General features: G+C 36.2%; 1 protein-coding gene across 1 annotated transcript in view; it reads left to right on the top strand.

Annotated features, from left to right (window-relative positions):
* Positions 1–16,295, top strand: part of LOC117415686 (protocadherin-15-like) — a 217,910-nt gene that overhangs the window by 120,690 nt on the left and 80,925 nt on the right. Inside the window, exons 11-13 of the mRNA XM_059026442.1 lie at positions 735–847; positions 5,120–5,326; positions 12,423–12,557. Of these exons, the coding sequence (XP_058882425.1) occupies positions 735–847; positions 5,120–5,326; positions 12,423–12,557 (455 nt within the window). The remainder of the gene's footprint in view (positions 1–734; positions 848–5,119; positions 5,327–12,422; positions 12,558–16,295) is intronic.

The following is a 16,295-nucleotide window of genomic DNA, read 5'->3' as shown; positions in this document are numbered from 1 at the left end:
TAGGGGAACGGTTTACTGTGAAAGCAACATTAGATAATCAGTCCTGTACATAGGCAGTAGAATTGCTAGGTTTGAATGCATTAACACATTCCTCTGCCACTAGAGCACACCAGACTGTGTTCAGTAGTTTTCAACTGGTGGACCCTAACGTAGTACACACAGTTTATTATTTAGTAGTATAGCGCAGATTGGGGAACATGCTTTACAGCATGTTAGACAACAGTCTTTTTAAATAATACCCTCAGATTCTTGCTAGTGTTTTATATTTATTTTCCCATATACTTTGCTAGCTTTAGTACTGTTTTTCCAAACTATTGAATACATTTAATTCTTACTTTTAGACAGGCTGTTCAGCATGCTGGTCTGTTAAATAAATCATGACGTTCCCTATTCAGAAAACTTTAAGGGTAAACTTTTCTTATCTTGACTGTTAATAACAGTCTGAAAATTTTAGGAATACCAACATGTATTTATCAAAATGTGGACAACAAGAACAAAAGAATATTACTTCATGACATTGAGATTTTTCTGTAAGAAAAACACAGTTTTAAATAATAGATCAAACCAAGCATAGTCAAAAGTTTAGTTTCTCAGGCATCGTCTGTTCTGTGGGGAGTGTGTACTTGTGCCTTTATATATGGTTTCTTGTAAACAACTAGGGAATTGATACAAAATAAGTATTTAAAATTGAAACAACCATGCATACATTTTTATTAAAATCTGCTTCTTTCTAGGAACCCCTGAAAATTACATAAACTATTTCAGTTTAAATGAGACAACCGCAGAACTTCGCCTCCTCAAGCCAGTCAGCAGGGATTTATACCAGAAATTTGATTTGGTTATTAAGGTAATTTCAGATGCTTTTGCATTTTTTTTTCTCTTGTCTTGTAGAGTTCATTGTAATAACCTACAAAAGATGCTTTGGTTCTGTATGTAAGTGACTGCTTTAATGCAATTCATACAGGCAGAAATACGAAATCTGCATTAGGATGGTTGGGTGACCTGTAACATTTTGAGACAATCTTGCTGAGGCAGTGGAAGTTCTGATCTGTAAAGAAAAGTCCATTGGCCACAGAAATTCTGAAATCCGCTGAGCAAAAAAAATATAGAATTGTGTTTGAAAGGTAATAAGCCATCATTTGTTGGCAGCAATACAGGAAAATGGTGTTGCAGAAAGTCTGGCTTGGTTTGAAATGGAAATAGTATAGTCATGAATAAAGTATATTGGCAGGGACTTTCTGTGTATGTGCTGTGAATACCATGATTTATACAACTTTAATCTAAGAAAGAAGCAAGAAATACAGGCCATATGCAGGTCCAGAGCTGACATTCTACTGAGGTCAAGCTTAGGTTTCTATAGCTGACAGTATTTATATGACTGCTTGGTATTTACTATTCAACATCCAAATCTATGTTGCATGTCAAACCAACAGAGAAAATTAAAGAGTCTTTTGTACTTTACCACAATTTTGACATGAAAATCAGTATTTAAGATACAAAAAACAATCGAGGACACGACCTCTGTGTCCTGATAGCTAGTTACATGTGATCATTTGAGGGCATTTTCGTTTGAAATATAAGATTTTGTGAGTCACATTCAGGTGTATCTCAGGGGAGACAGAACCTCCTTTTTTATAGTGACTGTGGTAACATCAACAAATATCTGCTGAGAAGACTCCAAGGTCTATAGATGCTGATGAAACACAATTTGCCATCGATGTTGAATAAATGGCAGAGTATTAAGTAGTCTACCATTTGGGGACAGAGTTCATTTTCTTTAGATTTTCTGAGGAGTCAGAAAGCAGTTTTTCTTTCTCTCATGTCGATCCTTAGATTAAATTGCTGAAAGAAACACAAACAAGGACAGTGACTTAATGATCTGGCACATGTCTGTTAATCCCATTCAGATCCTCTCTGAATCAGTGAGAGCGTGTTGATGTTGCTAGCCTGACCTTCTCTGGGAACTGCAGCTAATGAGTTAGAAGAGAAATGAAATCACCATGCCATTCGGAAATTTAAAAACATGCAAAATGAAATAGATAGACAAATGTGTTGGCTGATACTTTATATAATTAGTATTGCACTGTGGTAAAGTGGTTTGCAGTGCACAGGTGTAGAGGTGATGTGATTACATAACAGAAGACAAACAACAAAGTTCATGGTCCAGATATTATGTTTATTTGTAATCCTGGTCTGGTGAAGAATAATCCCAGGTAATACACAGGCAATGCACAGCAATGTGTATTGCACTGCTCCAAAACACTGTGTTGCAGTCCCGAAATAATAACACAGTTCGTAAATAATAAACACAGTAGAACACACACACAAAGACACATGTTCACAAGTCCAGAGTGATTATTATTGTGCTCGTGGTGTAATACAATTTATTAGTGGTACAGTGGTGCAGTGTTGTCCGGGTTTAGTGCTGGCCTGTAGCGACAGCTCCGGATCATGTTAGCCATCTAATAATAACAAACAAGTAGATTTTTAGACACGACAAAACAAAGAAAACACTTTTACACTCGTACTTCAGTGGTTCGCTCTTAACCGTTAAAAGGAACAGATCACCTAGCCACGTCCCCTTTTGTGCCTTCAGTCACGCCCCCTTGCTTAGCGAGTGCAGCCGTCTCTCCTCCAATCCGCTGTTGCCACATCGCTTTCACTCTGGGGCAATGACTTTATGTACTGCAGTTGTGCCCCCTTTCTAGATGGCCGCCTTCCACCTAACTCTGGGAATTAATTGTCAGGCCATCCAGTCCAGGGCACTCTGTTCCCTTTATACAACGCCCTCACGTCGGGAGGGAGATTTATCACCAAGAATCATTCTGTCTCTGTCGCAGGCACTGTGAGGCGTGTGAGTAATAATGGAATGTCCAGACAGTAATTTACGTGCAACAAAATAAAAGTTGTTTTATTAATATTATTCGTTACACGATAAAATAAAACAAAATGAAAAAAGAATGGCGTGAGGGAGGGGGTGCGGGAATAATGGTAAAAAGAAGGGTTCGGAAACTCCTTAGTCCTCCTCACGATATCCCCGGACATAAAAAGGGATAAAACAGAAAAGAAAATGTTAATGTGTATTCCGCCCCGTGCTGACAAAATGAAAACAAACAAGCCAATGCCTCGTCTCTCCCTCCAGCCTAGTCACCCCGCCTATGCTTTTTATGACCAACCCCGATCACAGTAGCACGTTCCCTTTAGTATGCAACGCCCCGCCCCTGTAGTCAGTGAAACACCAATCCCCAACTGACAAGTGTCCTTATAACTCTCTTGACTCCAGTGGTCGGAATTTACATACTCGCACTTCCGCCCCTCATAAAGATGACTTTCGTCATGGTCACGAGACCTTGGTAAGGAAAGTCCCGAGTTGGTTTGATGCCTTCTACTGTCGAGAGGCTGAATTACAGACCGAAACTCCTTTGACTCATCACAGGCACATATTACAAAATTAAATATATCTTGTTAAGATGTGATTTTTTTTGCAAATGCTTTCTTGTAGAAAATGTCATTGAATGTTATTTGGTAAGAGAAAATTTTGAATAATAATGTATGGATTTTGGTGCATTATAATAATGCACTCAAAATTAAAAACGCTAACTAAAAACACCTAAAGTTTGCCAAGATTACTGTCACTGTGACAAAGACATCTAAGTTCCACACGCAAGTTCATAACCCCTCAGCTCCAAGCTACTGCCACTGGAAGCACACCCTGTCACTTTTTACTCTAGATGTAACCCCAGACAATGCAAAATTGAAGAATAACGCCAGTTCGGTTAGGGCTATGTGGTACTTTAGCCAAAATCCCTGAATACCAAAATGGTTTGCTTGATTATTGTGGATCTCACCAATATCTATCCAAAAATATCTTTGGGTGATATTTTTGGATAGATATTGAGTTATTTCAGCCTAAACATGGTAGAAATACCAAAAATTAAAATTTCATAGGGGGATAATGACCAGTGGGGGGACTTGAAACCAAAAGTGTTTCACAAAATTTGTAAAAGTGGTCCCCAAGGTTCTTACAGCAATACTAACATTTTAGGACCCACATCCCCTACAGGGTAAAGGGCTGGGCCGAGTTTGAATAAGACTCGTCATTTACCCCTGGTCTGACAACTTGCCAAAAGTCAGTTAGGTGCTTGTGGTATTTTTTTCTCGAAAGCCCTATATATATATTGTGACTGATTCACGTGGTTGCAGTGTGTTGTCTTGTCTTTACTCACGAGTCAGGAGCCCAGGATTAAATGAAAACACTGCAGCGTACTTTTATTATTTATGAAATGAAAAAGAAAACAAATGTTATATTTATATTTTTAAAGTGATTATTTGTCATTATAAACTTTCTTTTATCCTTTTGATATGAAATATTACTTTGTTTCACTTAGTTGCCTTAGAAACGCATCATCTCTGGAGTGGGATTGTAGTCCTGGGCAAGGTGTTATCTCAGAATAAATTCAACAAAGAAATACATAACCCAGAAAGTTTTGATGATATAGTCAGCTATCTCCTCTCTGATCAATAATGCTTGCAATCATTTCCTCTCTGATCATTATTATCTTTGGTAGGTTTTTATAGAGAATGCTGTAAATAAAAAAGATTAGGTCCCTGTTGCCTGCTTTGGTAATTCAGGGGGTGTTCCCTCACCTTAACTAATTGATTAACCATTTAATGATGTTTCTATTGGGATTCTTTTTTTATCCAGCAATGGCACCACCTGGGGGCCAGTTATTGTGAATGTGCTATCATGTTAATGTCAATTTCACTGTTGAGGAAAGTTAGATACAATTTTTCTGCATAAAATGATCTTTATCAAAGGAGCTAGGGATGTAACTCATTTTACATGGTGTATTCACAAGGTATTTCTTTTTAAATATGAATTAATTTGGCCCAGGTAAGCCATTGCAAAGGTGGAGGAGAAAGGAAATTGCAACAGAAGGTAGAGGCTCAACCATGTGGTTTAAACAGGGGAGCTCATTATTTTTGACAATCGATATGTGTCCCAAACCATGTCAAAGCTTCATCATTATATATATATATATATATATATATATATATATATATATATATATATATATATATATATATATATATATATATATGCATTTTATTTTTCTAGGCAGAGCAAGACAATGGACATCCACTCCCAGCATTTGCTAATTTACATGTAGAAGTCCTCGATGAAAATAATCAAGCCCCATACTTTGAATTTTCGACTTATCAAGGATACATCATTGAGTCAGCCCCGGTGGGCACAACAATCTCAAACAGTGGGAATCTTACAGCACCGCTTAACATAATCGCTTTGGATAACGACATAGAAGAGGTGAGAATTATTTGACTAAACATGTGTAATAAATGTATTATAACGTTTAACATTTAATAAATGTTTCACAATAAGATGCAAATGTATTCATATGAATGTATCCTGTGGTACAATAGATGTTGAGTTCTCTAATCTGTTTTTATGGTGGAATTAATATTACTTAGTTGCTAATAAAATCATATTTTGAACATGTGCATTTCTTTAATGGGTATTCAAGTCAAATGAAAATTGGATATAAAGCAACATCCAGCTTCTTGAAACCCATTACATTAAAATGTAAAACATGGTGTTTTTTGGGGAAAAAAATAATTAAGGTGTCTTATTGAAAACGTGACATTGAAGATTATTTTTCACTCCTGTGAGGATATGGTATGTTTGATGTATATTCAAACCTCATTACCAAATAACCTAATACATTATGTACTAAATTATCTAACTGCAGTCAGAGGATCCAGGATATTTAAATGTTATTACCAGCATCTATATTTAGGAGACATAGCTTTAATTAAGTATTATGCATTTACTGTAATCCCATTTAGGCCCTGTCCACACTATGCCTTTAAACCGTATTAGTTGCCTGTAAGCCATCTTAAAAGTGCTAAATACAGTTTGCATCCACACTGTGTGGCGTTTAATACAGTACCCAAGAACCGGATTCGAGACCACCTCAGATCGCATCAGGTAGTGCGGTTTATCAGAAGTGTGGACGCTGTAATACCGAACTACATTTTTTGTGTATCCTCCAATATCCCAAAATGCTTTGTGGTATGTTTGGCAAAATATTCAGAACAGGCGCCTGAAGGACTTGCTATCAGTGTACACTCTGCACTAGGTATTCATTTTTATGCTTAAAAAAATCTGTCAGGACATCTTTGTTAATCTAGTGGGGAAAATAACAAAAGCACAACGTTAAATTAGGCGACTACAAAAATGAAATGCGAGTTAAAAGTAGGATCAGGGATTAACAATTCACGTAATTTGTCAGCTCTGTTTGAAATAAAATTAAGGGGACCAGAAATAGTCTCAGGGAAGATATGAAGGTAAAAACAAAGATTGTTTTGTAATTAACATTTTTTTTCTGAGTTTAATTATGAAACAGAATCAGCTCAGTTTGTTTAAAGGGGTGTCACCTGATTAAAAATAAAACCCGAAAACTTCAAACTTGTGTGTGTGTGTGTGTGTGTGTGTGTGTGTGTGTGTGTGTGTGTGTGTGTGTGTGTGTGTGTGTGTTCGCATTTACTTTTTTCCAAAATACTTGTTATATTCTCTTTAGCAATATAATCATATGGGGAATTACACATTATTTTAAAATAAAATACAGTGCATGGTGGGATACTATCGTATTAATTTCCACTGTTCATTGTGCTGCTAGGAACTGTAACCAAACTATTCTAATAGTGTGTGGATGCATTAAGCCCGACTAAACATGAAACAGTACTTCAGTGTGGACGCTTTGAGCTGTATTAATTAGAACAGTTTTGAGTACGGTTCTTGAGGTTATGTAGTGTGGACAGAGCCTTAATTAGTACATAGAACCACTTAATTAGTAAGATTCTTTTATTATTATTATATTGAGCTGAAGTAGCCTTTACTCCAAACTAATAAGGGATACAATTCCCAATGGAATTTGTAATTTACAATGACATTTTACTGGTAACAGAGCAGAGTGTTCATTGGAGCCACGCTGGTTAGCTTGAGCATATTTCAAGATGTTTTTTTTTGCTAAACCAGTCTTCATAAGTTTCCCTGACAACCACATACAGTGCACTTTCACTGCCAAATACTAAATACAGTATACACAATATATATACACTGCTGTGCAAAAGTCTTAGACATGTTGTATTTTTCTACTCTGATGCATTATGAGCATCAACAATTTACTCAAAGCCTCCACTTGTGTTTTCTACTATTATAACAACCTTGACTCGCATAAAGAAGGAAAAACATTGAGTGAAATAGTTCGCATCACTTGATTTTCAAGGTGTGGTATCCAAAGCATAATCAACAAGTACAGAGAAACATAATCTGTAATTGACAAACCCAGGACTGGAAGACCCAAAAAGCTATCTAACAAGGATTAGCAATACTTGAAGATAGTATCCTTAAGGAATAGAAAGAAGACAAGCGTTGAATTCACAACTTAACTGACAGAAGGCGCAGGTGTCATTGTCCATCCATCAACAGTCCAAAGCACCTTTGACCATTGTTCCATAGTCCAATTTCTGTGTTCTTGTGTATATTTTAGCCTTTGAGTCTTGTTACCCTTTTTAACAGAGGTATTCTTATTGCAACACATCCTTTGAGTCCTGATTTCAAGAGTGACCTTCGTACTGTTGATTTGATGGACAACCACACCTGTGCCTTCTGCCAGTTCTGTTCTCAGTTCAATGCTTCTCTTCTTTCTAGACTTTTGCACAGCAGTATATATATATATATATATATGTATATATAGAGAGAGAGAGAGAGAGAGAGAGAGAGAGAGAGAGAGAGAGAGAGAGATGCCTGTGCACAGATTTGGGTGAATTCTGATCTCATCATTTTAGCAATTGTTTGATTCAATGGATGCCATTCTTAAGATTCTTAGTTTTATATTAGATGTTTCATCTTTCTATATTGTTGGACTGACAGTATGCTTCTAAATTTAATCATAGCTTAAAACACATTTATTAACCTGTACCCCACAGATATAGGAATGTTACAGCAAGGGGAGTTACCCTGGATTACATCAACTACCTACCTGCGGTTATCCTGGTTTAAGTGGTTAAAAAAATCCAGCTGTTACTTATCCCAGTGGGGTATAGGTTAACCAAATAAATTTCTCCTCAAGGAGTCTTTTTAAACACATCATTGATATTGAAAAAGACTCCTTGTCAATACACTTTGATAACAAGTTTGTCTACTGTAATAACTTTATTTTATTATTATTATTATTATTATTATTATTATTATTATTATTATTATTATTGTTGTTATTTATTTCTTAGCAGACACCTTTACCCAGGGTGAATTATGCAGATGCTTTTCAATAGACCTTTAAACATACATTACAAATACAACCAGTGAAAATGCCTGTTAAAGTTATTATGTTGCCATTAGAGTTTACAGTAGGGTTCAAATCATTCTGTGTGATCTTGTTCTGAAAGCCTGTAAGAAAGTGTTTCCAGAATGTTCAATCACACCATGCTTATTTCTGTCTTTTGTTTTATTTTAGCTTGCACTAGGTGCCAAGCCTGTAGGTATTAGGGAGTATGGTAGTTCTATACAAACTAGAAGTGTGGAGTTTGATTTTCCTTTTTTTCGTGGTGTAAACTTGTCTGTTTTGAGTTCTGTTTTTTCCCATTGGTCTTGAATTGTAATTGTTTGCATGAAAGCTTCTATTTTCTTGACACACTCAACAAGTTACTTGTTCGTGTGCATTCTTAGAGCTTCTAATAATCATATGAATAAAACCATAACCGACTACAGTTGTGGGGTTGCTTTTTATTAAGTTCATGTTACAGTAGTCTCCGGCTCAGAGAACACCCTCCAAGAAGCAAGCAAAGTGTTCTCTTAGCCAAAGTGTTCTTTAAGACACAATATGAATCAATAAATAAATATGTATTACTTGTCATGATGCACGTGCATCAACATATGAAATGAACAGAATAAGAAAAAAGCAAAAGGCAAGGGTATGTTAATAAGCTATGATAATAAAGTAACAGACAGACAAATGTAATAAACTAAGTGTCAAACTACAGTAACACAGCACCCCTACACACCTTAAAAAATGCAGCAGCAGCTCTAGATTAATTATGAATACCTATACAGGAGCAATTTCCAAGACACGCACAAAATTATTTAACAGAATGGTGAAGCAACTCACTAGTATGGAAAACATCAAATTGCTCTCGACTTGTATCTGATTGAGGTTCATTTCCAACGTTTTGTAGCAATAGAAACAGCGGCGCGTTTCGGTGTTTGTTTACATGCCATTTTGTAGCGATGAGGTGCACACGTGGAAATCAGAATATAAAATGAGGGAATGATAAGATGCCGGTTCTGGAAAGATTGAATTTAAGTTTGATGAATATGATTATCAGGTTACAAAACAGTACTGTATCAGTTGTGAACTAATCGCTAGAGGTGCCAAAAAGGTGTTCATTTAAGAGAAGTTCCTGTTCTTTTAGGCGAAGCATTTGCAATAGGAAAAATCAGTTTCACCACAAGGGTGTTCTCTGAGGCGAAGTGTTCTCTTAGGAGGTGTTCCTATATGCAGAGACTGCTGTATTAGGCAAAGTAAAAGAAACAAGTTTTAGAATTCAGTAGTCAGTTCATTTATGCTTTAAGCTGGTATTGTGACTCAAAAACATTCTATAACATGCAGAACATATTGAGGGAGCAAGAATTTAAGAGACCACTGCAAAATTATCAGTTTCTCTGGTTTTACTATTTATAGGTATGTGTTTGGGTAAAATGAACATTTTTGTTTTATTCTATAAACTACTGACAACATTTCTCCCAAATTCCAAATAAAAATATTGTCATTTAGAGCATTTATTTGCAGAAAATGACAACTGGTCAAAATAACAAAAAAGATGCAGTGTTGTCAGACCTCGAATAATGCAAAGAAAATAAGTTCATATTCATTTTTAAACAACACAATACTAATGTTTTAACTTAGGAAGAGTTCAGAAATCAATATTTGGTGGAATAACCCTGATTTTCAAGCACAGCTTTCATGCGTCTTGGCATGCTCTCCACCAGTCTTTCACATTGATGTTGGGTGACTTTATGCCACTCCTGGTGCAAAAATTCAAGCAGCTCGGCTTTGTTTGATGGCTTGTGACCATCCATCTTCCTCTTGATCACATTCCAGAGGTTTTCAATGGGGTTCAGGTCTGGAGATTGGGCTGGCCATGACAGGGTCTTGATCTGGTGGTCCTCCATCCACACCTTGATTGACCTGGCTGTGTAGCATGGAGCATTGTCCTGCTGGAAAAACCAATCCTCAGAGTTGGGGAACATTGTCAGAGCAGAAGGAAGCAAGTTTTCTTCCAGGACAACCTTGTACTTGGCTTGATTCATGCCAAAGCTGCCCGATTCCAGCCTTGCTGAAGCACCCCCAGATCATCACCGATCCTCCACCACATTTCACAGTGGGTGCGAGACACTGTGGCTTGTAGGCCTCTCCAGGTCTCCGTCTAACCTTTAGATGACCAGGTGTTGGGCAAAGCTGAAAATTGGACTCATCTGGGGGTGCTTCAGCAAGGCTGGAATCGGGCAGATTTGTCTTTGTGAAGGACGCATGAATCAAGCCAAGTACAAGGTTGTCCTGGAAGAAAACTTGCTTCCTTCTTCTCTGACAATGTTCCCCAACTCTGAGGATTGGTTTTTCCAGCAGGACAATGCTCCATGCCACACAGCCAGGTCAATCAAGGTGTGGATGGAGGACCACCAGATCAAGACCCTGTCATGGCCAGCCCAATCTCCAGACCTAAACCCCATTGAAAACCTCTGGAATGTGATCAAGAGGAAGCTGGATGGTCACAAGCCATCAAACAAAGCCGAGCTGCTTGAATTTTTGCACCAGGAGTGGCATAAAGTCACCCAACATCAATGTGAAAGACTGGTGGAGAGCATGCCAAGACGCATGAAAGCTGTGCTTGAAAATCAGGGTTATTCCAAAAAAATATTGATTTCTGAACTCTTCCTAAGTTAAAACATTAGTATTGTGTTGTTTAAAAATGAATATGAACTTATTTTCTTTGCATTATTCGAGGTCTGACAACACTGCATCTTTTTTGTTATTTTGACCAGTTGTCATTTTCTGCAAATAAATGCTCTAAATGACAATATTTTTATTTGGAATTTGGGAGAAATGTTGTCAGTAGTTTATAGAATAAAACAAAAATGTTCATTTTACCCAAACACATACCTATAAATAGTAAAACCAGAGAAACTGATAATTTTGCAGTGGTCTCTTAATTTTTTCCAGAGCTGTATATATATATATATATATATATATATATATATATATATATGTATATATATATATATATATATATATATATATATAATGAAAGGCAGTTTAATCCCATCAGATTCTATAGTTGGGGCCTCCAACTTCACCCGCAAAAAGCTTTTCATAATCATACAGTAGCACAACTGCCAACGCACCAGAAAAAGCAGCCTGGGAAATGCCAGCAACGATTGTGACTGTTTAAAATGTGCTTTCAAGAGTTCTGAACAAATTGATGCAATTTTAAGTGTCGCAATTGTCGGCAGCTTTAATACATCTCATTATAATATTTGTGAACCCTCATTTGCACTATATCTGCCCCCTTTTTGTGAATTTATGCAGGAACGCCCATAATTACATATTCATCTAAGGTTGAACCGCAAAGCATTCCATAAAAAGTCGCTAACAGCATTGCGCATGTTTAGCACATTTCACCCTAGACTTCCGACTCGTTTGCAACTGGTTTGCCACTATTGCGACAGGCGCAACACTTACCCCTACATCTACCCCTAAGTGTTTTCTGTTGCATTACTTAATAAAAACATCAACCCTATGACAACAAACCGCAATCTGGTGCTCCTTTAATTTCTTCAAAATCTTTCAAGCAATGTCAGTGCTCTTAAAAAACTCAGTATCTAAACTTGCATGTGCATTTTTCTTCTGTTGTCATCATTCAAATAGGTATAAATGTACTGTACATGATTTTACAGTATGTCTTAGCATTCAAGCCTGTAAATATATTTAAATCACTGAGGAAAGTTATTTTCCTGGAGATTTAGTTATTAATAAATTGTTGAAATGTAGAACAACATACTTTCATAGATGTATTTTATATAAGAGGTTAAGCCGTAGTTGATTAAATTAAAATCAAAATCACTAGCATTCTAAATTATAAACCCTACCTGTTTCAATTAACTTATGGTCTACAGGATTGTGATGCGTTTGTAAATGCTATCAAAGTTATTTATGTATTGCAGTTTATGTCATGAAAAAACACATGTTTGAGTCAATTTATGTTATAGTGCATGTCTCTTAACTTCATAGCAACTGTTGGTTGTGTTTGATTAATTCTTTTTTTCCCTCAATGCTATTTTAAAGACAAAAGACCCCATGGTTCGAATTTCCTTAAATGACTACAACACGGTTTTTACCGTGACTCAGTCTGGAATAGTCCGCTACTTGACGTTGCTGCAGCCAGTGGATCGAGAACGTCAGCAGACCTACACTTTAACTGTGAGTATTGTATTGCATTCATGCTTTATTAGTTGCAAGGGAAGATTGTCTATTCAACTATTATTTAAACAATGTGAGAAGCAAAAGTATTTGATTGTTCATATAAGAAAAAAATGTATACACTCAAAGAGTGCATAAGAAATACAATCAACTTGATTAGAGGCAACCACTGAACACTTATAAACATATTATAGGTTATTAAATGTAAATAAAAAACAGAAGAAAAACTGATATTATCACACTTAATCTGTTTATATAGGACATGTTGTGGTTTAAAAATGTTAAATGCTGTGTATTTGGCATTCTGAGTGTGAGATCTACACTCTCAGTTAAATTATGTGAAGTTGCTGCTAATAGGTTCCAATGGGGACATGACTTGTAATATAAATTATTTGGATGTCATGGATAGTCCTGAGCATTTTTTCTTTTAAGATTCTAATGCTAAACTGCCAGAGAATTTCTGCATGTGAATGAGGACTTGATGTAGTGTTTTCTTTTAAGCTTTAATAAACATAGTGGTTTATTCATGAGAGCAGTGAGATAGCAGGTTCCACTTGTTGCCACCTGATGGCTAAATATTGCAATCAAGCTATTATTTTCCTTAAAATAGTTAAAATAAGTCTCACCTTTTTGGCATGCCGTTTTGGTAGTACCTTTCAGGCAGTTTGGGTTTACATGTAGTTTTCTTACAGGGAGAGAAGTTTTCCTTCAAAATTCAAATGACCTGATATTAAAATATGGGAGGGTATATTTAAATGTTTCTGTTAGTGTTCCAATTTGGCCTTGCGCGATGACTGATATCATGCAGCTTTCTTAAACTGGGTTTACAATAAGTTTTTAGGTTGTGTTAAAGAATCGCAAGTGCAGCCTGCCTCACTTGGCCACCAAAGTATTAAATTAAAATAGGCAGGGAAACAAAACAATACCAGACATAGCGTTGCACAAATACCAAAAAATACTAACATTCCATAAGAGAGTGCTTTGCACTATCCATGCATTATTTGCTGAATATTTTTTGGTTGCATATATATTTATCTACATATAATATATACAAGGTTCCCTACAGAAGGGTAGCTTCATCAATTATGATCCTTGAGGTTGTCTACAAACAAAACTAAAATCCAGCACTTAACGTTAATGATATAAAAAATATCCAGTTAAAATGTTTAGTAGAGTACATTTTCAAAATACTGGTAATAAATCTACAATAGGCAACCCTACTCACCCACATTCCCCACTACAAAATGGTAACATAATAATACTACTAATAATAAAAATAATAATAAATACTGGAATCGGAATTCCAGAGGGACAGTGCAAGGCTTTTGCCAGTAGAACCAACAGGTTTTTTTTTTGTTTTGTTTTTCATGTTTTCATTATTGTGAAACCAATCTTTTTCTACGAATCAGGTTTAAGCGATTTCACTTCAACTCTAGACACGGTTGCTAAACCCCCCAGCAATAATATAGGAGGCCACTGGCACGAATTCCCAGCTATGCTAATTTAATTCATTTTGGGGTGACTTTATTTTTTTTCTTGCTCTGTACCCATGAAAGATGCTACATAAGACTATGTTATTGTTATTATTATTTTGCAAAGGGCTACTTTTTTTTTTTTGCTTCATAGTAGCTTCAGTATTTTTTTATAACTTATAGTGTGAAAAGAATTAGGAATGTGTGTGATATATGTGTGCTACATCACAATCTCTCGACAATGGAGAGAGAATTTAGAGTTTCTAAACTGTATGTTAACCAAGCCATTGTTTCCCTTTAAGGGAAATCCAGGGAAATCCAAACTGAAATCTTCTGCAGACCTCTATGAAACAATTGTGTAATCAAATGCTATGGTTATAAATGCAGTGTTTCTCCTGTTTACTGAATCCGCAAATGTGAATCTCTACCTCCCCCTTTCATCCATCCATCCTTCCAGACCCTGCCTGGAGTTAACATTCTAAGCAGTCTGTATCTGTCCTGCATTTCTGCAACTCATTGTCAGAAATTGATTAAAACAGTAAAACAGGCACACTTGCCAGTTAAGGGCTTAGTGACATATTTCTTCACAGTGAGACACTCGATAGGAGAAAGGGGATATATCGGCGCTCTCTGAGTGACAGCTTCTACTTCTTAAAGCAGTTTCATCATGCGGATAAGTTGGATTGTTTCTCAGTAGGAAACTGCTGTCAGTTTTAAAGGGGTAATAATAGCCAAGACTTACATTTTGTTTTTATTTTTTCTCACAAGTTATATTTCTGCTCACAACAGTATGAAATGTGAAAACTCTTCTCAACATCTGAATCTATAATTATGAAGAAAAAGAATGTAAATATAATTGCTCATTTGTTTCAGTTTACAGCCTTACTCTAAAATGTTATAGTTCTAAACAATACAATTAATTAAGAAAAGAAGATAAAAAAATATGTTTTGTATTTGTTTGACGTATTTGTCTTCATAATTGAAAACTAATTGAAAACCTAAATTGAGATAATATCAATATGAATTAGAGCATGTTGCATTAAAAAGTCAGGAGAGTGTCAACACTTTTCCATGACAGGCTTGAAAAAAACAATAAAATGTTACAGTACAACAAAGTTAGTGCTGTCAAGTCTTTGATATCCAGCTGGGGTTCACTCAGTTTCAAATACAAATTCTGGATCTGAATACAGGCTGACTGCCTTTTAGAAGGGTAGGGGAGTCGTGCTTGATTACAATTGTATATATTGTTGGAAAACAGCAAAAGCCCATTAATACTTAAAAAGCTACCAAGCAGTATATAGATAAAGACAAAAAATACATGGTCTAAATACTGTAAGCCAATGGTATAAATACTGCATGTTCCATATACAGTAAATGCAAATAAAGTGCATTTTAATGTTAATTTATCTTACAGTTCCGATATTATTTTTTGGTCTTGGTAAAGCTTAAGAATCCGTCAAATACTGTGTAGCTGTATGACTCATGTTATTTCCCAGATCTGTGCTGCTGTTCAATCAAACTTACAGACTCAGTCTCCAGTCATTTACTGACTGCCAATTACTCTCAAATGAGTCCTTGATTTAAAAAATACATGTCCCACGCCTCTGGAATTATTGATTGATTTTTTCACCATACATCAGGGAATCTGCAAAGTTGATTTTTTAAATTTTTATTGAATCCCCCCATGCGTTAATATCACAGTTTTAACAAGTAAATGTTGTCAGGGGGGTTACATGCATTAAGGTTTGTTTATGAAGAGGAAGTGTTTTTTTGCAGATGATACTTGTAAGATTTGCCGTTCTGGGAGGGAAGGGTTCAAAGCCTTACATCTGTGGTAGTGCTGAAGGAGGGAGTCCTGTACTTAAGGGACAGTGTGTTAAGTCAAAAGAAATCAAGTCATATCTGCCTAAAGTGCATTGCTCAATGAAGCGATAGTTAAGATATAATTGCTTCCATATTTGATGCAAAAGTAGTCTACAGGGGATAACTGTATGGGGAAGAATCATGCTATCACAACAGATCTGTGTCAGACAGAAGTCAATGATCTAGGTTTTTTTTTTTTTGTGGGGGGGGGGGGGTTCTTACAAGTGAAACAGACCACTGCCATCAACCTGGGTTGATAAGCAGATTGGGGAATGTGGTTGAGTGGCAGCAGTGTTAGGTTACGTAGAGAAAGGAGGACTACCTGGGACATACTGGTATGAGTTTCTTATAGGAGGCAACACATCAGATACATGTAGCTTTAACTTGAAAGTTATTTGAAGAA

The sequence above is a fragment of the Acipenser ruthenus genome, chromosome 7 (assembly GCF_902713425.1).
Source record: "Acipenser ruthenus chromosome 7, fAciRut3.2 maternal haplotype, whole genome shotgun sequence".
Taxonomy (NCBI): domain Eukaryota; kingdom Metazoa; phylum Chordata; class Actinopteri; order Acipenseriformes; family Acipenseridae; genus Acipenser; species Acipenser ruthenus.
Note: the sequence above shows the minus strand (reverse complement) of the source record. Positions and strands in the feature narration are given on the sequence as shown.